Source organism: Perognathus longimembris, chromosome 10 (assembly GCF_023159225.1).
Source record: "Perognathus longimembris pacificus isolate PPM17 chromosome 10, ASM2315922v1, whole genome shotgun sequence".
NCBI classification, from domain to species: Eukaryota; Metazoa; Chordata; class Mammalia; order Rodentia; family Heteromyidae; genus Perognathus; species Perognathus longimembris.
The window spans coordinates 1,184,074-1,209,283 of NC_063170.1; the positions used below are offsets into that span (position 1 = coordinate 1,184,074).

Below are 25,210 nucleotides of genomic sequence, written 5' to 3' on the forward strand. Positions count from 1 at the left end.
AGCGTGGTGCGGGGCAGGCACCGGGAGGCCGCGGGGCCCTGGCGCTTGGCACTGGGAGACCGGAGCAGAGAAAGGACTTGGAGGACAGGCCAAAGGCTTGGGCCGCGGCTCTGGGTCGTCCAGCACACGGCTACCTGCAGTGCGGCCAGGGGCTCGAGGGGAGCCACCGTCTGGGCCCGCACGCACGTGTGGGTGGGGCCCGTGGCAGCTGGGCAGGGAGACTGAGGAAGCTTGCTCCCTGGGGCCTGGGCCGGCGCGGAGGGGGCGCCCCGGCCCCCGACACTGGCTGGCTGCCCCGGGCGGGCCACAGGCAAGGCAGGCAAACACCACACAGCGCCAGAAACTGCTTATCAAAATATTTTATTTTAGGAGATCCCTCAAAAAAGACCCTCCACATTAGACAGACGCCCCAACCATTTCCTTGGCGTGTTTTTTTTTCTTTTTCCTTTTTTTGTCTTTCATTGTTTTTTTCATTTTTAAATCAACTAAAACAATTTGATGCTTAAAAGACAGGAAGTATTTCCCAATCAGACCTTAGTCGGGAATATATATATATGTATTTATATATATATACTTCTGATCCGGCGGTGGAAGGGAAGAGGCTGCCGACGGTGCATCCGGACTCGGCCTCCGGAAGTCTCCGCAGGGAGACGGACGGCCCGGGAGGCGGCCCGGGGAGGAAGGGTCGGAGGCGGTGTCTGGGACTCGTCGTGTACCCAAGGCCAGGCGGCAGGTGCCGGCCCTCCTCCGGAAGGGGCGCGGCTGGTGCGGTCCCGGGAGGGAGGTGTCTTCATCTCCTGTGTGGCTTCTTTTCCAGCTGAGAAACTTTTTTTTTCTTTTTTAATTTTTAAAAAGAATCACAGCCAAAATAAGACATTAACTGCAACGTCCGCAATGGCTGCGCTTACCCTATTTATAAAACCTCCTCGAGTCTAGCCCGGGGCCGGCGCCCCTACACCTTGCCGGGGATCTTGGCGCGCTTGCGCGCGATGGCGTCCTCCACGGCCTTGAGCTGCTTGAGCAGCTCCTCCCGCCGGGACAGCGTGCTGGCCTTCCCTGGCTTGGCGCTGGCGGCGGCCGCGTCCGTGGCTTTGCCAGACACACTGGTGACCTTGCTGGAGCTCTTGGACTGGGGCGACGGCTGGCGTTTCCTGGGGGCGGGAAGGCACGAGGCGGGTTCCCCTGGGCTCCCGCTTGCGCTGTGAGGGCTGCGGGCTCCCCTTTCCCGGGCAGCCGCACCGCCCAGGCCTGACCTTCCGCCCCGACACTCCTGAGCTCTCTGCCCAGGCTCCTTGGAGAGGCACCACCCGGACCCACCCCCGACGGACCCCGGGGCGGAGCCCCATTTCAGCTGGCGGAGTCTCCTCCCACCCCGAGTTCCAGCGTGGGGGTGGGGGGCTCCGGGGCACAGGCCAGCACTCACCTGTCTGCCAGGACTCCGGGGGCTTTGGAGTTCTGGCTTCTCTGCCGCTCTGGCTTTGGGGAGCCCAGTCTTCCCCCAGACTTCCGGTCCCGAGAACCTGGCAAGGGACAGAGTGAGCCACCGCCACGCTCGCGCCACAGTGGGCCAGCGCCAGGGGCTGCGCACGCACTGCCTCCATCTTTACACCAGACGGCAGGAACGGGGCCTAGTGGCAGCGCTCGCCTAGCATGCACGAAGCCCTGGGTTCGACTCCTCAGCACCACATACACAGAAAAAACCAGAAGGGGCGCTGTGGCTCAAGGCTCAAGAGGCAGAGGGCTAGCCGTGAGCAAGAAGAAGCCAGGGACAGTGCTCAGGCTGAGTCCAAGCCCCAGGACTGGCCAAAAAAAAGACAGCAGGAAGCGAGGCGCCAGTGGCTCACACCCCTCATCCAGGCTACTCAGGAAGCTGAGATCTGAGGGTCTCGGTTCAAGACCAGCCTGGGCAGAAAAATCCTGAGATTATCTCCAGTGAACCACCAAAAACCCAGAAGTGGTAGGGTGGCTACTTTTTGCTAGCCTTCAGCAAGAGCTCAGGGGCAGCACCCAGGCCCAGGCCCCGAGTCCAAGCCCCCCCCTCCCCCCAAGTCCCTCTGAACCAGAGCCTTTGTAACAACTTTCTCTCCCCTCCCCCCTCCCGACAGGCAGCGGCAGGGAGGAAGAGCCTCAGAAGGCACGCCGCCACAGGCCGGTGGCAGGCGGGGTCGGGTCAGCTCAGCACAGGCCAGGCGGCCCGGGTCTGCGTGGAGGCTGGCGCGGCACAGGGGTGGTGGGCAGCTCCTTCGTGGCGGGGCGGGGCCCGGGGGCTGCCGCCAGCTCTCGAGGTTGTGGGAGAGCACAGCAGGTCTCCAGATCGGAGCCCCGGCAGCCGGGAGGAGCGCAAGGAAAGCCATGGCCACGCTCGGTTGTTTTAGGAAGCAGGTATCACGGAAATCCCTTGCGCGTTAGCCACGCGAGTGTGTTACTGCTCTTTCTCTCTCTGCAGCGTGGGGAATGAACCCGCTGAGCTCAACCCCAGTAGAGGATTTCAAAACGGACCCGCAACTTTTTGGTCAGGAGGGACGGTCCGTGACTCATCCTGGTACCGAGGCGGCGAAGGCAGGGGGACTGTGAATGGGGCCGGCGTGGGAGGGCGGGAGGGAGGGCGGGCTCCGTGGCACTGACCTCGCTCGGGGGACAGGGCGGCCCGCTTGGCCGGAGGGCTCTGCCGGTCCTTGTCCGCAGGCTCGTACCGCTTCCGGCTCCCCTTGTCAGCCGCCTGCAAGAGCGGTGCGCGGGGATGGCGGGCTGTGCAGCGCGGCCGGGGCAGCGGCCTCCAGGGCCCCACTCCCAGCCCCCCGGCCCCCCCGGGCCGCCTCCTCTCCCGGCGGGGGCCCCCACGGCCCGGGCCTCACCTTATTCAGCAGCGTCAGCTTGATCTCCTTGTGGGCAACGAAGGAGCCCTGCTGCAGCTGTCCGGGGGGCACCTGCTGCCCCCCCGCGGGCGGCTGCGAGGACTTGCCCCCCGCCGCGGGCTTCGAGGACTTGGGTGGCTGGGTGGACGGGTCCCTCCTCCGCTTCTCCTCCTTGACGCCGTCTTCTTTCTTAGATTTCCCTGCCAGCGACAAGCGGCCGTCACAGGCTCCCCCACTGCGGGGTGGACCCTGCCCCCCCCCAGGCGGGGCCCTACGTACCTCTCTCCTTCTTCGTCTGGGCGGGGGTGGGGGAGCGGGAGCTGGCGGAGGACACGGGGCTGGCCAGGTCGGCGTACATGTCCTCCGAGTCCACGCTGTGCACGGAGCTGCTGCTGGAGGTGGCGCTGGACACCGAGGACACGCTGCTCACGCTCAGAGACCTGAACACGGAGGCACAGTGACGCCGCGGGCCGCGGCCTCGGGCCACCTGCACCCACTCTTCATGTGGCTGGACGGGACTCCGGGGGCTCTGGGGAGCCCAGAGATGCCCTCGAGGAAGGGGTGGGTGCGCCGAGGGAGCCGGGGGCGGTGGGGCCGGATAGGAGCTGGCTAGCCACGCGTGACAAGCACCGGAGCTGGGCCGTGCCCGCGGCCCCGCCTGCCCCCCGGCCCCTCAGGAGGCCGCTCAGGAAGCCACGGTCGGGCTGCGGCTCAGGGGAAGTGGCGGGGCGCTAGCCTCGAGTGCAGAGGCCCAGGCGGGGCCCGGCGCCGAGCTCACGCTCCAGGACCAGCAAAAAGCTAAAGGAGGGCGGGTGTCACGCCAGTGCAGGCGGCGGGAGCTGGGCGGGCCTGGCCTGGAGGCTGCTGCGCTCCTGCCGCACCCACGCACCCTGCTGCCGTGGGGGCGGGTCCCGCCAGGCAGGAGGAAGGGCAGGGGCGCAAGTGCTGCCCACTCTATGTGCAGGGAAGCCAAGCCCGCCCGCCGCCGCCCGCGGGGCCCATGGAGGACGGAGCTCATCCTCAGCGGGGTGCACAGGGCCTGGCGCTGGGCTCGCTAGGCTGCAGGCACCGGGCCTCCGCCCCTGGGACTTGTGGCGCTGCTGTTTCTGCCACGGGCGGCTGCCAAGGCTGGCACTGCCTGGCACTCTTGGAACCCCGTGTCTGGGGCAGGGCAGGGCAGGGGTGAGAGAGGGAAGTGGAGCAAGAGAGTGACCTGGATCGGGAGCTGGAGCCACTGTAGCTGCTGCCGCTGCCACTGCCGCTGCCGCTCACTGTCCGCCTGCAACACAGCAGCAGAGCCTCCATCAGAGCAGACCCTCCCCTCCATCAGAGCAGACCCTCCCCTCCATCAGAGCAGACCCTCCCCTCCATCAGAGCAGAGCCTCCCCTCCATCAGAGCAGAGCCTCCCCTCCATCAGAGCAGACCCTCCCCTCCATCACAGCAGAGCCTCCCCTCCTCAGAGCAGAGCCTCCCCTCCATCAGAGCAGACCCTCCCCTCCATCACAGCAGAGCCTCCCCTCCATCACAGCAGAGCCTCCCCTCCATCAGAGCAGACCCTCCCCTCCATCAGAGCAGAGCCTCCCTTCCATCAGAGCAGACCCTCCCCTCCATCAGAGCAGAGCCTCCTCTGTCCCTCCGTCCCCCAGAGCAGAACCCACAGGGCCCGGGCTCTATGTGACTGGAAGTAAACTTTGAGACAGGCGGGCTGCTGCTGGCTTGCCGACGGTTCACTATTCTTTACGTTTCCGCGTTTCTTAAAGCAGGTGGCAACGCACAGCTCTTCTGAGAGCCGGGACGAGGCCATGGCTCCCTAGCACACTGGAGCTTCTTGGGGCAGGATTGGGGGTGTGGGCTTGGCTGGCCAGCCGCCTGCTCACCTCCTGGGGGGTGTCCTGGTTTGCCGCTCCTTCCTTCTGGCCTCCCGGGGGTCTCCTGGCTTGGCGGGCTCGGGGGCAGGCGCGGTGGCTTTGGTGGCCTGTGGCGGAGCAGGGGTCGGGGCTGGCTTCTTCACGGGCTTTTCTCTGTGAGGCAGAGGCAGGCTCAGCACGGGCAGGGTCAGGGCCTGGTTAAGTGCACCCACGCTTAGGGCTGCCAAGGTTCCAGCCTCAGGACAGGGGTCTGGGTTCCGAGCCTCCTCTGGGAGCCACTGAGGCTGGGGTTCCTCTCGTTGTGGGTGCAGGAAGAGACAGACAGCAGGGCGCTGCCCCCCAAGGCAGCCTTACCCTGCTTTCCCGGGTGGTGGGGCCGGCTCCCCCTTGGCTCTTGCGGGCGGTCTGTGCGGGGAGGGCGTGGGAGACGGGGATGGGGACGAGGAGAAGGAGCGGGACCTGCGGAGTGAAGAGTGTGTTAGAGGCCTGCCCAATGGCAGACAGACAGGACGACTTCCCACGAGGGTCGCATACGTGCTGCGGCCTTGCCTCATGGCAGAGGGAGTGGCCGGGGGGCGGTGCCTCCAAGGGGCTCCCGGCCAGGCCCCGGCACCTCATCTCCACGAGGGGCTCTCGCAGGCCTCCCCGTCCTCACTCTAAGCCCAAGGGCCCCGCACCACTGTGTACCTTGGAGGACACACCGCCAGCCACTCGCGCAGGACAGGGCTCCCCCGGCCCCACCGTCCTGCAGAGCTGCCTCCTCCACCCCAGCTTCCCAGAAGCGCCCCTCACCCCCCACCCAAAGGGGCACACGGGGGAGCGGGGAACGCACCAGCTCGATGCTGGCTGCAGAGGAGCCCATGCTGCACCCAGATTTTCCTACAAGAGCCTCAAGTGGCAAAGGCGTTGGAGCAGCAGCTCAGCGTGGCCCCCGTGCCCTCCACCCCAGCCCCACCCCACCCAGGGCAGACGGAGCGGCCATGCCGCCCGCGCCCCAAGCGGGTGTGTGCTGGCAGCCCTGCGTCGACAATCCGACAGGCTGCTTCGATCTCCCAGAACGTTCTGCCCTTAGTGCCGCAGCTCCCGCCCACTCCAGCGCGTGCTTCTGAATGTACTTCCTTGCCGTGGACGGGCAGTGGCGGGGTGTGGCGGCGTGGGTGATGCCCACGGCTGCCTGGCTGAGTTCTGCTCGTGCCTGGCAGTGGAGCGGACACCTCTGCCCCAGTACTAAATGCAGCCCAGGACCTGCTGGCCCCCAGCCCCGCGGGCCCCTCCACTGACTGGGAGTACGTGGAGCGCGCGCGCGCGCGCGCGCATATACAATCACGCACGCGGTCTGCGTGCTCTGGTGGGACGCGGTGAGACGTACCTGGAGCGGCTGCCTGAGAAAGAGCTGTGCCTGGAAGAGCGGCTCGAGTAGGAGCTGTAGGACGAGGACCGGGACCGGGACCGGGACGAGCCGGAGCCAGAGTAGGACGAGGACCGAGACGATGACCTGGGACCCAGGGGCGGGGTGGAGGAGTAAGATGGCCTCACCAGGCCCAGAGACCACAGACACCCCAGCACGCACACACGCACGCGTGCGCCCTTGCCAGGCACCAGCCGTGTGCAACGGGGCACCCCCCGCAGAGGCGTGGTCACCGTGCCAGGCCTGGCTACCAGCCCGAGTGGGGGCCAGAGCCAGGGGCCGTGTATCCTGGCCCTCGGGCTTCCCTCTGTACCTCCGCCTGTCCATCTGCCTGCCCCTCCGTGCTCCCGCAATGCTCCCCGCACACGGAGCCCTGGCTCGCCCTCCACAACTCGCTTCTTCACGCCCAGAACCTGCCGCTCAGCCGCGCGGCCAGCCTCCCGGGAGCCCGGCGCCCGCTGCCACAGCGGGGCGGGCTCCGCTCTGGGCCTCGCCCCGTGGCTCTCGTCTGTTCTGGGGGAGGGGATGTCCTCCACACCAGTCCTCCCTAGGCTCCAGACCTGCGCCTGTGCGCTCTCTAGCCCTCAGCTCGTCATTCGTGACCTGCGCCTGTGCGCTCTCTAGCTCTCAGCTCGTCATTCGTTACCTGGAAGAATTGGAGGCAGAGGCTGATGAGGCCGAGGTTTTTCGACGCCTGCGTGCCCGGCTTGGGGAGACTGACACCCCAAGTTTCTTTTTTGGAGACTTGGATCGGCGCCAAGGGTCCTTCCACTCATCAGCTCGCTTCACCTGGGGCCCTGCAGAGGTGACCTCCTTCTTTGGTGGCTCCGCTTGGCGGCTGGAAGACAGGGGGCTGCTGACAGTCTCACTTCCTCCTCCCTACTATCTGCTTAGGAAAACAAACTAGGAGAGCCACCTACTCAGCTTGGTTAGCAGACAGCTGGGCCGGACACTGGTTTATCACACCTGGAATCCCAGCTGCCTGGGAGGCTGACACTGGACAATCTTGGCAGAAAAATCATGAGATTCCAGGGGCTGGGAAGGTGGCTGAGTGGTAGAGCGCTCACCTAGCAGGCATGAAGCCCTGGGTTCGATTCCTCAGTACCACATACACAGAAAAAGCTGGAAAATGGGCACCGTGGCTCAAGTGGTACAGTGCTAGCCTTGAGCCAAAAGCTCAGGGGCAGTGCCCAGGCCCTGAGTTCAAGGCAAAAAAAAAAAAATCATGAGATTCCTTTTCAACCAATATCTGGACATAAAGGCCGGGGCCTGTCACCCTGAGACATAGGAGAGGTTGAGATGAGGAGGACGGAGGTTCTAGGGAAGCCTGGACAGAAAACTCTTGAGACGTCATTGCCACAGAGGGAAGCGGGCTCAGTGGCACGGGCTTGTTGCGATGGGGTCTTTGTTTGGTGTGTGCACTGGTACTCAGAGCCTAGGCTCTTGCCTGGCTTTTTTGCTCAAGGACTGCGTTCTACCAACTCCATGTCCAGCTTTATGGTAGTTAACTGGAGATAAGGGAGTCTCTTAGATTTGTCCGCCCAAGCTGGTTTCAAATTGCAACCCATAAATTTTAGCAGCGCCTGGCTGGTTCTAACTTTTAAAAACACAGAAGCTGTTAAAATGACTCTTTATGTGTAAGTGTTCATGGCTGTGTATATATGTATGCGTGCATGGTCAGTTGTGGGGCTTGAACTCTGGGCCTGGGGGCTCTCCCTGAACTCTTCAGCTCAAGGCCAGTGCTCTACCACTTGAGCCACAGCGCCACTTCCGGTTTTCTGGTGGTTAACGGGGAGATAGGAGTCTCATGGACGTTCCTGCCCAGGCTGGCTTTGAACCATGATCCTTAGATCTCAGCCCCCTGAGTAGCTAGGATTATAGGTGGAAGCCACTGGTGTCCAGCCGTGGCCATTGTTGTTGTTTTTTTAAAGAGCGAAGTCCTGAGAAATGAAAATGGTGTCTCGAAGAACACTTTGCTGCTGCTTCTGAAGGTTAGACCACTTAAGACTCAGCCAGCAGCCTAACTCCTCACTTTGGAGTGCTATCACTTAAACCCCAGCACCCCAAAAATCCTGCAGTGGCAAAACACAAACTGCAGGATTTACGTCACACCTTTGGGACTGGCAAGGCTCCTATTTCTGTTTCTGAACTCTCTGCCTCCACCCCCAGCTGTCCGGGCTTGAACTCAGGGTGCTCTACTTGAGCCAAACCCTCCGAACTTCTGCTTTCAGTGCTTTTTGTTGTTGTTGTTTTTTGGTGTATGTGTGTGTGTGTTCTTTGCAGAGAGGGCCCCAAGCTTTTGCCTGGGCTTGCATTAGACTGTCATCTTAGTTCTGCTTCATAAGTAGCTGAGACCACAGGCATGAATGTCAATGTACAGCTTTTGTTTTTGAGGCAGAGTCAGGTTAACTTTTTACCCCAAAGTCTTGGACGACAATCCTCCAGATGGGAGCTAGGGAGCCGGGTGCTGCTGGCTTGTATCTATAATCCTAGCTGCTCAGGAGGCTGAGATAGTAGGATCGAAGTTCAAAGTCAGCTTAGGCAGAAAAGTCTGTGAGGCTCTTAACTCCAATTAACCACAAAAGCCACAAACGCAGCCGTGGCTCAAGTGGTAGAGCACTAGCCTTGAGCATAAAAGCTCAGGGACAGTGCCCAGGCCCAGTGTTCAAGCCCCAAGATGGGCTAAAACAAAAAAGAATTGTTCCTAGAGTAAAGACAACCCAGATGATTTGTAGAGTTTGACTCAGAGACCTAACATTTTCAGTCAGTCCTGTGTTCTTCCTCATGTGTTTCCATTCTGCAGTCAGTCACTGGCGTTTCCTGCAATCCATCTCCCGCCCCCACCCCACCGCCCCCCGCGCACATGCAGGTCTCCTGGCCTGGCGGTGTGACACCTGTCGTTCCAGGCTGACTGTCCTGGCTGCTGCCGCCTGCTCCGGCCCCAGGGCTCGCGTGTCATCGGGGCGCCTATCCTGAGGAGCCAGGCTCCCCTCTCCTCTTTCCTGCAGTTAGGACCATATATGGGAAATCCCTCGTCCTCCTGAGTCCCAGATTGCTGTGCTCACCTACAGATACCTTCAGTGGCGTCAGCTCACGCTGCACTCAACCTCTGTGAGCAGAACGTTATTCAACTTATTAACAGGGGCTGGGAATATGGCCTAGTGGCAAGAGCGCTTGCCTCCTACACATGAAGCTCTCGGTTTGATTCCCCAGCACCACATATATGGAAAACGGCCAGAAGGGGCGCTGTGGCTCAGGTGGCAGAGTGCTAGCCTTGAGCGGGAAGAAGCCAGGGACGGTGCTCAGGCCCTGAGTCCAAGGCCCAGGACTAGCAAAAAAAAAAACCCCAAAAAACACTTATTAACAGCATCTCACCCCTTGCTCCCATCTCAGCTGGCTGTCAGGAAGGGACAGCCATTTCATTCCTCATTCGAGGGCTTGCTTTCCCGGTTTGTGAGGGTTTTTCCTCGGTTCTGGTGGTACTGCAGGGGTTTCCAGCAGTGGCAGCCTCTTGTCCACGCCTGGCTCTGTGACCAGCACCTATGTGTCCTACGTATCCTAAAACAAACTGCAGCTGCCACAGTGGTATCCTACTGCAATCCCATCACAAGACGCTACCACACAGGGAAACTGACGGCATGAAAAAACCCACCACTGCCTAGTTCTACTTCTAGAGCTTCTGTCTAGCCGCCCTGCAGGAGACACTCCACCTCCTCCCGGCAGGAGGCCCTGCCCCTGACACACCCGAAAGGAAGGGAGGACCTGCCTGCCGCTCTCTGTCCCAGTGTCAGGCCCCACTCTCACCCTTGACACATCCCGCAAGCTGTCACCAGTTATGAGTTCTCATGAGTCACCTGGATGGGGGGCAGCCCTAAGGGGACAGAAGGGCGGGTGCCGGGGCGGGGCAGGGCAGACGGACAGTGGTGGGTGACAGGGTGAGGAAGGAGCACAGAGGGCTTTCGCTACCCGACCGCAGCAAGGAAGAGAAAGCCGGGGGGCACCAAGCTGGATGCCTGCCCCACCCTCGAGGGGTCACTCTGCGGAGAACAAGCTCCGTTAGCTAGTGGAGCCTCTTGTCGCTGCCGCCCAGAACCAGTCCCGGGACACAGGCACCACCGCACCTGCAGCAGCACGGCGGCGCGGGGCACAAGCTCCTGTGTGCCGCACAGTAATGCCGTGCAAATCGTTAAAAAGCATTCAGCAGAACACCCGCCTAGCAAGTGTGAGGTACTGAGTTCAAATTCCAATACTGCCCCCAAATAAATAAAAACAACCCCATTTAAACAGCACACAAATAAGCTAGGTGGTATCTGGAGATCTAGAGGAGCGGCAGGAGAACAAAGCCCAGGTGGGGATCACCACGGCTAAACATTAACCAGCAGAGCCTCGAGTGTCCCTGCCCACAGAGGGGACTCAAGCCGTGGAATGTGGGCACACGACGGAAATCACTAATGGTGATGGCCACGCTTTGGGGGGGGCTGGGGGGCCATCAGCAAGAACTCATTGCTAGATCTCCCTGTTCTTTACAACTCTGAGGAAAGTGACCAAGTCTGACTGGCCCACCACATGGCCCAGGACCAAGCAGCCACCTCCGGGGCGCCTTCGAGCACTGAGCGGGCGCCCGGCCCGGGGGTCCCTGCGGGCCCCCGTGGGGACATCCATGCGTCTGCTGAGCTGTGCTGAGAGGCAGGGCTCAGGCCGACTGCACCTCTGCTCCTCGACAGAGCCTAGATGCCCATATCTCAAAGAAAGACAACAAACAGCCTAAGCAGACCTGGAAAAGCCACAAAAGCAGGCAGAGGGTGGGAGACAAAAGACAACTCAACAATGGCAACAGGAACACGCCTCACCCACTTGCATTTTTAACTTCTGGATAAGAGAAAGAAAGAAAAAAAAACCACTGGGTATGGGAGCTACTCAGGAGGATGAGAACTGAGGATCCTGGTTTGAAGCCAGCACAAGCAAACCAATCTGAGACTTATCTCCAGTTAACTAGCAAAAAGCTCTGAGTGGAGGTACGGCAGAGAGCTAGCTATGACTGAAAAATTAAGAAGAGTCTGAGGCCCTGAGTTCTCCACCACTGGCAAAGAAAAAAAGGACAGTGGCAAGTGTTACTAAGACACAGCTTTTTTTCCTTTGGGCATTTATAAGACAGTTAATTAACACAGCCTTGGCTCTTTCATTACTCCACTCCCAGCCCTGCTTCCACGGAAGTCTTAACAGAGTCATTAGCTTCGCAGACCCAGGGCTTTTCAATCCATGGCTGTGTGGGTGTGGACACAGCTGGCCTCCAGGCATCTGGGGTGAGAGGTAGCCCCCACAGAGCAAGGCAGTGCCCGGGCAGAGGCGGCTTCCCAGGGACTTCACCGCTAAGGAAGCTGAAATAGCGCGTTTGTCCCCAACAGTGGCCCGAGCACCATGGCTTTCTCAGCACCAGACGAGATCAGAGGGGAAGTAAGGGTCATCACATCCCCCAGGGAGTTGCTCTGTGGTGACAGACGCCCAGTGACGGGACCCACATGACCCACAGGCGGGAGGAACTGAAGCTTTGCGCGGGCGGAGCAGCAAGGGCAGGGACGAGGTGTGGAGTGGCAGCCGCCCACTGCCACCGTCCCGCCGTCCACAGCGTGGACCAGGCGCTGTGTGGCCTCCTGCGTGCCCGCCAGGCCACGGTCATGAAGAGCAGGCGTACCGTCTCGCCCACGCCTCCCCAGAAGGCTGACTGAGGCGGTGTTTCCCAGCTCTCCCCATCGGACGCTGCCCAGGCGACCCCGCTCCGAGCCCGGGCAGCTCGCGGCCGCTCCCTCCAGGTGGCCTGTGGGGGCTGAGGATGCGTGGGGAAGCAGTGGGGTGTCTGAGACCGGAGGTGCGGGGGACCAGGTAGCGGGGCAAGCGCTGCCTCCGGAGGAAGCCTGCTGGAGTGAGCCCCACTCCAGTCCTCAGCTCTAGCTCAGGCACTTCCTACAGGAGCCCCGCTCACTGTCTGCAATGGCGCCTCCGCCCAGAGCAGCGTCAGAGCAGCCTCCCGGCTCCGCCCGCGGCAGAGGTCACGCGAGGGGGATTTCCCCTCCTACAGGTGCAGTTTACGGAACTGGTGGAGAGGCTCTGCCCTCATCCAAAAATAGCCTGGGTCGGCGTGGGCGGGTCTCAGGAGTGACAGGATGGGCTACCTCCACAGGACCCGCCACAAGGTCCCAAGGCTGTACGGCAGGCAGCCTCCCTCAGAGCACAGAGGCAGTCATGGAAAAGGGGTGAGACTTCCCCAGCAGAGACCTGACCCCAGCTCCCTGGAGGACGCCGGCTGGGCCTCTCACGCGCCCCCTCCCCGCTCACTCAAGGCTCCTGTCCAGGGTGGGCCCTGCAGGCCCACGACCAGCAGTGGATGTCCCCAGGCTGCTCACCCTCGAGACCTTCTAGGAGGGAATTCTCAATCTCCCGCCTTTCCTGGCTGCACATGGCTGCCCCGGAGGAGTGGAGGTGCCCAATCTGACTGGCAAGGAAAAAGGAAGAGAGGGACTCTACCCTGATGAGCCCCCGGCCGGCCTTCGCGGGAGACAAGGACAAGATCCGTGATGCCTAAGCAGCCCAGTCAGTGCCAGGCAGCCAGAGTCCCAGGCCCTGCTGACAGTGCCTGCACACCAGATGCAAGAGCCACCGTCCAAACGTCCCAGTGTTCGCAGGAAGAAAGAATGGGGTCGGAGGCACGGCCTGGTTGGTACAGTGCCAGTCAATGAGTGAAAGCATCAGGTACTGAGAGTGAGTTCTGGTCTTGGACTTAAAAAGACAATAATGGGACAGCACTGTAAGATGAACAGAAAGGGAAACCAACTGGGTCAGAAACCAAAGGGATGCAGCCTGTGTGTTTGGCAAGGGCAAATGTGTTTGATTTGAGCTCAGAGCAGCCAAGATGCCATCGAAGTCCAAGGGTGTGAGGTTGTTCTGTGGACCTTCAAGGGTGAAATGGACATCTCTGGTCTGCTGCTTAGAGGTCGAGCAACCAGCATCCCCCGTCAGGATTTGTGATGCATTTTCTGGAGGCCACATGGCACAGAAAACCTTTTATATAAATGCTTCATTAAAAAATTAATGATCAAGATGCAATGTATTCATAAACTACTTTAATGGCAACTTTTTTTTTTGGGGGGGGGGCCAGTCCTGGGTCTTGGACTCAGGGCCTGAGCACTGTCCCTGGCTTCCTTTTGGTCAAGGCTAGCACTCTGCAACTTGAGCCACAGCGCACCTTGTGGCCGTTTTCTGTATATGTGGTGCTGGGGAATCGAACCCAGGGCTTCATGTATTCGAGGCAAGCTCTGTTGCCACTAGGCCATATTCCCAGCCCTAATGGCAACTTTTTTGAAGTACAACTACTTCAAAAAGCACAGGACTTCCTAGTTCTCTGGTTCCAAACACTGACAACATCTCTGTTCTAGAACTGAGTATGCAGTATGCTCAAAAGTAAAAGGCTGCCAAGTGCCAGTAGCTCACGCCTGTCATCCTAGCTACTCAGAAGGTTGACCTGAGGACCGCGGTTCCAAGCCCACCTGGGCAGAGAAGTCCCTGTAAGACTCTTGTCTCCAATTAACCACTGAAAAACCAGAAGTCGCACTGTGGTTCAATTGGTAGAGCGCTAGCCTTGAACACAAAAAGGCTCGAGGACAGCGCCCAAGCCCTGAACGAAAACAACCCCCAAATCAAAAAGCACAAAACCCAAAGAGACAAAGGCTAGCCATCTCTCCAGTCATCACTGCCCAGCACAGCACACACCACCCCTGACGGGGCGAGCTCGGAGCCGACAGGGCCGGGCCGTTCTACGTGGAGACGACACCCGCGTTCTACTTGCGCAGTGCCACTCGCTACGCCCACGAGCCCTGCCCGCAGTGCCCCAGGCGGGGCGCAAGCAGTGCTGGCCGAAGCGCCTCGGCCCGCCACGGGAGGACGGAGGGCGGGGGCCGCGGGCTCCCGCTTCTCAGCGTGGGGTGGGCGCGGTGGGCGTGGGGGGGGGGCTTACCTCGGCGGCTGTGGGGAGCGCGGCTTCGGCTTCTCCTTCTCCTTGTCGCGCTCCTTGTCCCTGTCGCGCTCCCGGTGCGGCCGGTCCTTCTCGTCCCGCTTGGCTCGCTCTCTCTCCCACTCCTCCTTCCGGCGCTGCCGCTCCTTGTCCCGCTCGCGCTCGCGTTCCCGCTCCCGCTCGCGCTGCCGCCGCTCGCGCTCCCGGTCCCGCTCCCGCTCGCGTTCCCGCTCGCGCTGCCTGTTCTCGCGCTCGCGTTCCCGCTCCCTTTCCTGAATTAAAAGCCAACACCCTGCGGTCAGCCACTGCTGCGGGAGCGGAGCACACGCGGCAAGTGCGAGGACACTCGGGAGGCTCTCCAGAAGCCACCTGACTGCGCACGGGCTCCTAAAAACTGGACAGATGTCAAGAGGGAAGCCACACCAGCCGGAGTGCACGGCCGGGTGTGAGCGCACACCACTGGCTCTCCCCCCGTGGCTCTCCAAGACGGAGGCCATGACAGCTGCGTACAGGGCAAGGGGAGCACTCAATCGAGTGGTGAGGAACACAACCGGCGACTCTCCGCTGCGGACGGAGTCATTTGCTCTGGGTTTAACGGGAAACTAAGCAATATCCAACCACAGCACACCAGCTACCTTCTTGGCCAAGGGGGCGCACCATGGGCCTTCATGGCCATCTACCTGTGTGCGCCCTGTCCAGGGCCAGGGGCCCAGCTGTCCTGCTCTGCACGACACAGATGGGCACAGGAGCCCTGTGAGACCCTCTGTTCAAGCTCAGCATCTACGAGCTCCCGAGACAGCCTGCCACCTTCCTTTGGGCCTGAAAATGCGTGACTCGGTAACCTGTTTAACTGCTTCTTCCCCTGGAGAAGTCACCCCAACAGCGCAAATCAGCGATTACAGTTCAGAGCGTCCACAAACACACTAAGCTCTCTGAATCTGGGATAATACCACTGTGGTCCAGTCCTCCACCAGACCGGTATGACCTGCTGTCAGAGGCACATCCTTACCCAGTGCGCCCGAGGGTGCCAGGGGTGATACAAGGTTCAGGTGGTGCACAGCATGGCAAAAAAAGGCAGCAAAGCCATGTTCTCTCCCTTCCCTCCTTTCTTTCCCTCCCTCCCTTCCTCCCTCCCTCCCTCCTTCCCTTTGAACCAAGAACCATAAGAGCAATAAGCTTAGGAGGGTGAAAACACGTAACAATACCTCATGAAAAAAATCTAAACTTACAAAGCTGTGGCAAGAGCAGCTTTCTGGCCCTGTTCACACTAGGAGATTTACCCACTGGGGCTTGGACTTGGGACTGCAGGCTCAATTAGTTCACTATGTCAAGAGAAGGAGCTCGCATGAAATCCTACAGATGGATCAGAAGGGGCAACACTGCAGGTGCGGTGGCCAGGCCTTCACAGGGGGCCTGGCCTTGAAAAGCATGGTTTTCACGAGCAGGTCAGTGACAGTCACAGCTGCATACTCACTCGGTAATTGTGATACGGCTCTGTTTCTGTGTATTGTACCCTGAAGTTCTCATATTGTCCACCGCGCCAAAATCGCTCTATTTCGTAGTCATAGTAAGGATCCGCGTAAGGCTCAAGTCTGAAATAAGAGCCAATAAAAGAAATCTTACCGCTCAGAACACTAGAGCAAAAATGCCACAGAAAATGTGAGCCAACAGAATGACACGCCCCATTATGAAAACAGTAACGCTACGATCAAGTGCCATTTACAGCAGAAATGCAGGATAAAATAAAATGCTAAGAAATCCATTAAGGGTGACATTGTCCAAGAAGAAATGTGCGCTTTACCTGACTTATGTAACTGTAACCCTTCCATACACCACCCTTATAATTATAGTAAAAACAAACAAGCAAAACAAATCCATTTAATATATATACCAGCAGACCTGAAAAGCCACAGTTATATCCACAGATGATGAAAAAATCCTTTGGAAAAAATTCAATACTCATTCCTAATAAAAAAAGCTTAGTAAGCTGGGGATATGGCCTAGTGGCAAGAGTGCTCGCCTCATATACATGAAGCCCTGCGTTCAATTCCCCAGCACCACATATACAGAAAATGGCCAGAAGTGGCGCTGTGGCTCAAGTGGTAGAGTGCTAGCCTTGAGCAAAAAAGAAGCCAGGGACAGTGCTCAGGCCCTGAGTTCAAGGCCCAGGACTGGCAAAACAACAACAACAAAAACTTAGTAAGCTGGGCATCTGTGGCTCACACCTGTAATCCTTGCTACTCAGGAGGCTGAGAGTAGTTCAAAGCCAGCCTGGGCAGGAAAGTTTGTGAGACTCTTATCTCCAATTAATTAGCACCAAAAATAAATAAATAAAAGGGGGGAGGGCTGGGAATACGGCCTAGGGGTAAAGTGCTTACTTCATATACATGAAACCCTGGGTTCAATTCCTCAGCACCACATATATAGAAAAAGTCAGAACTGGCGCTGTGGCTTAACTGGCAGAGTGCCAGCCTTAAAAAAGCTCAGTGACAGCTCCTAGGCCCCGAGTTCAAGCCTTGGGACAAAACACACACACACACACACACACACACACACACACACACACACACACACACACACACAGTGTAAAAAAATGGTGAGGGTTTGGCTCAGCAGAACACCTGCCCAGCAAGCAAGCTTGAGGCCGAGTTCAAACTCCAGTACTGAGGGGAGAAAGAAAAGCATTCCTTACTCGCTATCTCTGACATCTCTTGGAACCCGAGAATTCCAGTCTCGGAAAACTTCATTTTCTTTGTCAAATTCCCGTTCATCTTCACCAATGGTCACTGTGAACCTTTTCTCTTCAAAATCAGGCTCCTGTTCTTTCCGAATGGTGGCTTTTTTTAAAACCTACCATGGAGTCAGAGCAGAGTCACTGTTAGGAACACAGGGCACATGACAGACAGGTGAACAGAACCAGGATACCCCAAAGCAGAATGAGTATGCGGTCATGGGTGATGTCTCAGGTGGCAGCAGGCAAGGGCTGCGTCCGCACTGTCTGAAACAAAGACCACTCAGGACACAGAGGAACTGGGGCTGTGTAGAAGACGATGGCTCTGCCTGCACTGCACGCTGCATGTCAGGGGCGGGGGGCGGGGCCTGCAGGGTGGCAGGGGTTGGATTCTGACTGCAAGTTGGCTGCCAGGGGCTTGATAGAGGGGGAGGCCCTGTGGGGTGTCAGGGTCGTCTCAGGCTGTTGGGGGCCCTGTGGGGTGTCAGGGTCGTCTCAGGCTGTTGGGGGGCCCTGTGGGGCGTCAGGGTTGTCTGAGGTGTTGGTGGGGTGTCAGGGTCGTCTCAGGTGTTGGTGGGGTGTCAGGGTCGTCTCAGGTGTTGGTGGGGTGTCAGGGTCACCTCAGGCTGTTGGTGGGGTGTCAGGGGCGTCTCAGGTGTTGGTGGGGTGTCAGGGTCGTCTGAGGTGTTGGTGGGGTGTCAGGGTCGTCTCAGGTGCTGGTGGGGTGTCAGGGTCGTCTCAGGTGCTGGTGGGGTGTCAGGGTCGTCTGAGGTGTTGGTGGGGTGTCAGGGTCGTCTGAGGTGTTGGTGGGGTGTCAGGGTCGTCTGAGGTGTTGGTGGGGTGTCAGGGTCGTCTGAGGTGTTGGTGGGGTGTCAGGGGCGTCTGAGGTGTTGGTGGGGTGTCAGGGTCGCCTCAGGCTGTCAGTGGGGTGTCAGGGTCGCCTCAGGCTGTCAGTGGGGTGTCAGGGTCGTCTCAGGTGTCGGTGGGGTGTCAGGGTCGTCTCAGGTGTTGGTGGGGTGTCAGGGTCGTCTGAGGTGTTGGTGGGGTGTCAGGGTCGTCTGAGGTGTTGGTGGGGTGTCAGGGTCGTCTGAGGTGTTGGTGGGGTGTCAGGGTCGTCTGAGGTGTTGGTGGGGTGTCAGGGTCGTCTCAGGTGTCGGTGGGGTGTAAGGGTCGTCTCAGGTGTCGGTGGGGTGTCAGGGTCGTCTCAGGTGTTGGTGGGGTGTCAGGGTCGTCTGAGGTGTTGGTGGGGTGTCAGGGTCGTCTGAGGTGTTGGTGGGGTGTCAGGGTCGTCTGAGGTGTTGGTGGGGTGTCAGGGTCGTCTGAGGTGCTGGTGGGGTGTCAGGGTCGTCTGAGGTGCTGGTGGGGTGTCAGGGTCGTCTGAGGTGTTGGTGGGGTGTCAGGGTCGTCTGAGGTGTTGGTGGGGTGTCAGGGTCGTCTGAGGTGTTGGTGGGGTGTCAGGGGCGTCTGAGGTGTTGGTGGGGTGTCAGGGTCGTCTGAGGTGTTGGTGGGGTGTCAGGGTCGTCTGAGGTGTTGGTGGGGTGTCAGGGTCGTCTGAGGTGTTGGTGGGGTGTCAGGGTCGTCTGAGGTGTTGGTGGGGTGTCAGGGTCGTCTGAGGTGTTGGTGGGGTGTCAGGGTCGTCTGAGGTGTTGGTGGGGTGTCAGGGTCGTCTGAGGTGTTGGTGGGGTGTCAGGGTCGTCTCAGGCTGTCGGTGGGGTGTCAGGGTCGTCTGAGGTGTTGGTGGGGTGTCAGGGTCGTCTCAGGTGCTGGTGGGGTGTCAGGGTCGTCTCAGGTGTTGGTGGGGTGTCAGGGTCACCTCAGGCTGTTGGTGGGGTGTCAGGGTCGTCTGAGGTGTTGGTGGGGTGTCAGGGTCGTCTGAGGTGTTGGTGGGGTGTCAGGGTCGTCTGAGGTGTTGGTGGGGTGTCAGGGTCGTCTGAGGTGTTGGTGGGGTGTCAGGGTCGTCTGAGGTGTTGGTGGGGTGTCAGGGGCGTCTCAGGTGTTGGTGGGGTGTCAGGGGCGTCTCAGGTGTTGGTGGGGTGTCAGGGTCGTCTGAGGTGTTGGTGGGGTGTCAGGGTCGTCTGAGGTGTTGGTGGGGTGTCAGGGTCACCTCAGGCTGTTGGTGGGGTGTCAGGGTTGTCTGAGGTGTTGGTGGGGTGTCAGGGTCGTCTGAGGTGTTGGTGGGGTGTCAGGGTCGTCTGAGGTGTTGGTGGGGTGTCAGGGGCGTCTGAGGTGTTGGTGGGGTGTCAGGGGCGTCTGAGGTGTTGGTGGGGTGTCAGGGTCGTCTGAGGTGTTGGTGGGGTGTCAGGGGTGTCTCAGGTGTTGGTGGGGTGTCAGGGGCGTCTGAGGTGTTGGTGGGGTGTCAGGGTCGTCTGAGGTGTTGGTGGGGTGTCAGGGTCGTCTGAGGTGTTGGTGGGGTGTCAGGGTCGTCTGAGGTGTTGGTGGGGTGTCAGGGGCGTCTGAGGTGTTGGTGGGGTGTCAGGGGCGTCTCAGGTGTTGGTGGGGTGTCAGGGTCGTCTCAGGCTGTCGGTGGGGTGTCAGGGTCGTCTCAGGCTGTCGGTGGGGTGTCAGGGTCGCCCCAGGCTGTTGGGGGGTGGTGGCAGCTGGAGATGACACCTTATCTTCTGGGCTACCTGGGCACCTAAAGATGGTGCCTTGGCTCAGCCTCGCTAGAGACTTTGCCTGCTTTCCAGCTAGTTATTTCCCATTCCCCAACTCTTAGAAAGAACCACAGGAGGACTCCCTGCGACCCTTTCCCGCGCCTCTTTCGCGTGTCCTGGACTACAGTAGCACCAGCTTTGTGCAGGGACCACAGGAAGCAGCGTGCTGGGAACGGTGCACGGAAGCACACCACTGGCTTGCTCCCCCGTGCGCAGGACCCTTACCTCTTTTGCATGCCGGAGTCCTCGTTCCCAGGCACTCTCTGTGGGGGGTTCTGGAGGAGGTGGGGGCAGAATTTCATCAACTACTGGCCCACCCTATGAAAGAATGAGAAGAGAAGTGTTGAGAAAGCCAAGTAAAACTTTCTGTAAAGAAATGGTAGGATTGGGAACATGGCTCAAGTGGTACAGCAACTCCTTAGCAAGTGTAAGGTTAGTTCAAGGCCTAGCACACAAAAACCAACCAACCTGGTGAAGTGGCTCACACCTATAATCCTAGCTGTCTCGGGGATAGACACTGGGAAGACTGAGCCCAGCCTAAGCAAACCAAAGTTCCCAAGACCCTATTTCAACCAATAAAAAGTTGGGCACAGTGGCATGCACCTGCCATCCCAGCTCCACAGGAAATGTAAATAGGAGAATCACTGTACTGGCTGGCCTAGGCATAAACTCGAGGCCCTATTCAAAAGGTAATGAAAGTGTATGTGTGTGTTTGGGGGTGGGGGGTGGGGACCAGGAGAAAGGGAAGGAGGGACATTGTCCAAAAAAAGTAATGTCCTTGTTATCATCATTGTGAAATAGTAACCCCCTGTACAACACCTTAATGGTAATAAAATGGCATTTTTTAAAGAAGCATGAAAGTAAAAAGGGCTGCAGGTGTGGCTCAAACTGTAGAGCACCTGTCTAGCAAAAAAGTATGAGGCCCTGAGTTCAAGCCACAGTATATTGCTTAAGAAAGAAAGAGGGGCTGGGAATATGGCCTAGTGGTAGAGTGCTTGCCTTGTTTACTTGAAGCCCTGGGTTCAATTCCTCAGCACCGCATATATAGAAAAAGTCAGAAGTGGTGCTGTGCTCAAGTGGCAGAGTGCTAGCTTTGAGCAAGAAAGAAGCCAGGGACAGTGCTTAGGCACTGAGTTCAAGGCCCAGGACTGGCAAAAAAAAAAAAAAAAAAAAAAAGAGAGCCAGGAACAAAGCACCAACTAAAACACAAGCTGGGTGCCTGGGTCTCAAGCATCCCTGGCACACCTGAGGCTCTGCTTGGGACTAGCAGCTCCTTGACTCTTCTCAGGCACAAGTTACTTTTTGTACAAAGCCTACTGATTTGTTTGACATGCTCAGACATCCAGCTTGCTGATAAACGGGATGGTATGCACTCACCCAAGGGTTGGCAGGCATCAGTGGATGAGGTCCGAGAGGTGGGGCACCGTTGGGCGGGAACGGGTCAGCTTTGGTGATTAGGGAGTAGTTTCCCTTGTCATTCACTCCAGGGTGTATAAACCTACAATTCATTCCCCAGGTGCAGTTCCCTAGTGAAACAAAAGCCCAGGCAGCAAGGTCACTGGGAGCCCAACAGCACACAGTGGCGGCAGACTCAAGACCTACACAAGACCGGCCCGCTTCCTCCTGTCTCTGCAGCAGGGGAGCTCACGGGCATTCCAGGGCAGGCAGGGCAGGTCTAGGCCTGGCTCAGCCGCGACTTTCTGTGAGGCAGCGTCCCCACACGAGGGCTCCCGCTGGCAACAGAGCTCCTAGGTCAAAGTCTCTTCGTGAGAGATTCATAGAGTTGACCTTCCTTCTGTGTCTGTAGATGCCACTATGCCCCACACATTACAGATATGGCATTCTAGTAATATCACCTGGGGACAAGAGGATGTGCAGCTCTTGCACAGTTCTGTGCAAACTCTATGCCCTTCATAGCAGGGACTTGAGATTTTGCTATCTGAGGGTCCATGGAGGCTAAGGGACGAACACATATATCAACTGTCCAGTACTTAGAGCAGTCTGAGCGCTTCACAAGCCCCAGGCTCAGTGCAGAGTCAAAACACAAACTATGACCAGACTTCCCTAAGTCTGCCCCAGGGTGATAAACCTGTACCACTTCATGAAAATCCTCACCAACCACTCAGATTAGAGACAGACACACACACACAAATATATATGTGTATATGTATATTTCTCTCACATATGTGTAAGACAAAAGTCACTAACTATAATAAAAGTGGGCTTTATACTTTGCTCACAAGTAACTGTCATCTTCAACAGGAAACTACACTGTTATAGGAAAACACTTGATTTCTCAGTGTAGGACACAAGATGTCTTATCAGTAAATGCACATTTTAACACTCGCCCTGGACCGGAAAAAAAAGAAAAGATTAAAAAAAAAAAGACCCTTCTGAATAGCTAGGATTACAGGTATGAGCTGGCCTGGTTGACTTCATGTTCATGACTTAACTCTCAAAATACTCATGTAGGGGGCTAGTGCAAGAGTGCTTGCCCATATACATGAAGCCCTCAGCCCCACATATACAAAAAGGGCCAAAAGTAGTGCTGTGGCTCAAGTGACAGAGTGCTAGCCTTGAGCAAAAGAAGCCAGGGACAGTGCTCCTTGAGTTCAAGGCCCAGGACTACCCCCTCCCCCCCCAAATACGTAACATTCAACGTTGCTTGTGTAACTGTAAGAAAACCTGGTAAATACAGGGAAGTACTCGTGATACAAATTATACAATTACAGTTACGAAGGTAAATATGAAAGATTTAGCCACAATTTTTAAAAAATGCTCAAGTCTGTAATTCTAACTACTCAGGAGGCTGAGATCTGAGCATTACAGTTCAAAGGCAGTCCAGGCAGGAAAGTCCAATTATTCAACCAGAAGTGGAGCTGTGGCTCAAGTGGTAGAGACTTAGCTTTGAATAAAAAAGCTCAGGAACAGGCCCAGGCCTTGAATTTAAGCCCCACAATGGACCAAACAAACAAACAGCTCGGGGACAGCACACAGGCCCTGCGTTCAAAGCCCAGAATTGGCACATACACACAAAAAAGTATGTGTTGAATCATCTTTTCATTGTGATCTACTCTGAGGCAAAAACCTAAGTGGTTAGATTTATTTATATTGGCTCACACACTTTTGGAGGTTCTGTCTAAGGCCCACTGGCTGCATTACTTTGGCCCTAAATGAGACATCTCGAGCTTTTCTGCTCAAGGCTAACATGCCACCACTCAAGCCACAGTTTTACTTCTGGCTCTTTGGTGGCTACCTGGAGATAAGAAGCTAACCATCTATCTTGCCCTGGCTGTCTCTGAACCACGATCCTCAGATCTTAGCCTCCAGAGTACTTAAGATTACAGGCATGAGCCACCAGTGGCCAGCTTACCTAAAAGAATTTTTGTTTCTGGTCTCAGACCAGGACTCTAACTCAGTACCTGACATTTTCACTCATTGGCTAGCACTCTACCGTCTGCGCCATGCTTCCAATCCCAAAAAGGATTTTCAAGTTGAGGCATAAGTCACCATTTAAAATGCTTTGTCAACTCAGTACTCTTCAATGGTGCAACTGTCAACTTCAGAACACCCTGGCACCTAAGGAAATAGTCCTCAGCTTTTATCGGCTCCTACTCAGCCTGGGCAATGGGACCCTCGTCAGAGACTTTGTGTGCCTGGCTTCACTCCACACTTCCTAGGTTCATACCGTGTTCTCTTGGGTGCCATTCCTTTTCTAGCTAACAGTCAGATGGATGGACATTTTGTTTAAGTCCTCATCAGACTCGAAGCATCTGGGTTGTTTCGTGTTTTTGCTATTGTGAAGCAGGCTGCTAAAACCACCATTGCACTGTGGATACACTATCTGTGGATACACTTCATGGCTCCTAAATAAAACCTAGAGGTAGAATTACTGGGTCATACAGTAACTCTGTCCTTTACCTTAGAGGAACTGCCACTGTTTTGCAAAATGGCTGCACTAATTTACCTTCCCATTAGCAGTGTATAAATTCTACTATGTCCCAGGTCCTTGCCAAGGGGACAAAGCCCTTTCTCCTTAACCAATTCACCTTAATTTCACATCTAGCTTAGAAACAGAAGCAACTACATCCAAATATATTTATTTCTCCTAAGCAAACACAGGACGCATTACAGAACATCGAAAAAGGAAAATAGGACGAAGAAAAAGGTAGTCATTTCCTTTTGTATTCCATTGCATTGCAGGCATAAACAGGCTAGAAGGATAAGGCAGGAATACTCAGAGCAGGTTACTGATCCTGTCAGGGGCAGACACTGCTGTAGGCCCTGACGGGAGATTCCCAGACTGCAGAGGCCCCCAGGGCAGCCGTCACTCACAGACACTCAAGCCCGGCCGGTGTGCGCATGCGCAGTCCAGCCCAGCGCCTCACACTCGCCCACCCAGCACGAGGGCTCGGTCCAGCTCCTGCTCCGGAGGTGTCCGGCTCCAGGGGTGAATACACTGTCATCTGTCTTGTGTTTCTGCTGCTGAAGTTCTGAGAGCGAGTTCAGCAGGGCCAGCCCCCAGCTTCTGGACAGAGCCTCCGGGTGCATGGGGAGGGACCACTTCTGTCCACTGCGGTGGGTGCGTGGGCCAGGCCTGAGTGGCTAGCTAGTGCCTGTGCACTGCCCTCACACAGTACCCATCTGAAGGGACCGCGGACTGCGTGTGTTCACATGTGGACTGCTCTGTCCCTTTAACCCACAACTCCGAGAGGGATTGGCATCATTTATTCCACATGCTCATGTTCATGTTTAAAATTTCTGAATCACTCTCATTTAAAAGAACAAAGCAGAGCACTGACTGCTTGGAGTTCTTTTTTTTTGGCCAGTCCTGGGCCTTGAATTCAGGGCCTGAGCACTGTCCCTGGCTTCTCTTTGCTCAAGGCTAGCACTTTGCCACTTGAGCCACAGTGCCACTTCTGGCCATTTTCTGTATATGTGGTGCTGGGGCATTGAACCCAGGGCTTCATGTATACGAGGCGAGCACTCTACCACTAGGCCACATTCCCAGCCCTGCTCAGGACTCTTAAGGTGGCTGTGAGACGGTCACGTGATCCCCAACCCACACAGGACCGCCCCAGCCGGCTGCACACTGGGCCCCATCCCACCAACATTTCCCAAGCAACCATTTTGACTTGACAAAAAGAAGCATGTCAAGAGCATGTAACTGAGAGGAAGGGGCCTGGCTGAGGGTTCTCCACCACCTGCAGAAGTTCCTGCTCCCCAAGTGTACCACTCAGCCTGCATCTCCTCTGAGGAGGAGGACCCTGATGGCTATGCCCCTCCAAGCTGTTTTCCCCCTCCTTGTAGTGTCCCAGCAGGGCTCTGGACCCAGAAGGAAGAAGGCTGGCCTCTGCTGCAGAGGACTTTCAGGTACTAAAGAGAGTGAAGACAGGGTGTTTGTACCTTTAACCTGGCCTCTGAGTGGTATGGAATTTGGTATTGGTGGAAGAGGAGTGGACAGTGGTGTCACAACGCCTGGAAGAGAAGTACAGGGAGCTCTTGTGAACTTTAGACTGCACGCAGGCTGGTCGGCGAGCAACAGCATCGGCGGGCAGGAGGAATGCATCTCCCCACCTGTCCACGGAGATGCTCAGGACAGGGCATGTGCCCAGTCGACTGCCACAAACCGTGTCCATTCCGTCCGTCACTGAATGGAAACGCTTGTCTCCACTTCTGAATCCCATA

At 57.4% G+C, this 25,210-nt stretch overlaps 1 protein-coding gene across 5 annotated transcripts in view; it reads right to left on the minus strand.

Annotated features, from left to right (window-relative positions):
* Positions 1 to 344: 344 nt before the first annotated feature.
* The window catches only part of Zc3h18 (zinc finger CCCH-type containing 18), a 36,422-nt gene continuing 11,556 nt past the window's right edge, over positions 345 to 25,210 (minus strand). For 3 of the 5 annotated variants that reach the window (XM_048354952.1, XM_048354953.1, XM_048354954.1), the window contains 16 exons: positions 24,929 to 25,000; positions 20,900 to 21,048; positions 19,748 to 19,840; positions 16,830 to 16,987; positions 15,612 to 15,729; positions 14,141 to 14,409; positions 6,779 to 6,970; positions 6,094 to 6,219; positions 5,079 to 5,183; positions 4,734 to 4,877; positions 4,069 to 4,134; positions 3,135 to 3,295; positions 2,856 to 3,055; positions 2,626 to 2,719; positions 1,424 to 1,520; positions 345 to 1,151 (listed from right to left, as the gene is read on the minus strand). In XM_048354952.1, coding sequence (XP_048210909.1) covers positions 953 to 1,151; positions 1,424 to 1,520; positions 2,626 to 2,719; positions 2,856 to 3,055; positions 3,135 to 3,295; positions 4,069 to 4,134; positions 4,734 to 4,877; positions 5,079 to 5,183; positions 6,094 to 6,219; positions 6,779 to 6,970; positions 14,141 to 14,409; positions 15,612 to 15,729; positions 16,830 to 16,987; positions 19,748 to 19,840; positions 20,900 to 21,048; positions 24,929 to 25,000 — 2,243 coding nt within the window. In that variant the 3' untranslated portion in view covers positions 345 to 952. The remainder of the gene's footprint in view (positions 1,152 to 1,423; positions 1,521 to 2,625; positions 2,720 to 2,855; positions 3,056 to 3,134; positions 3,296 to 4,068; positions 4,135 to 4,733; positions 4,878 to 5,078; positions 5,184 to 6,093; positions 6,220 to 6,778; positions 6,971 to 14,140; positions 14,410 to 15,611; positions 15,730 to 16,829; positions 16,988 to 19,747; positions 19,841 to 20,899; positions 21,049 to 24,928; positions 25,001 to 25,210) is intronic. The other 2 variants (XM_048354956.1, XM_048354955.1) reach the window with 2 other exon arrangements.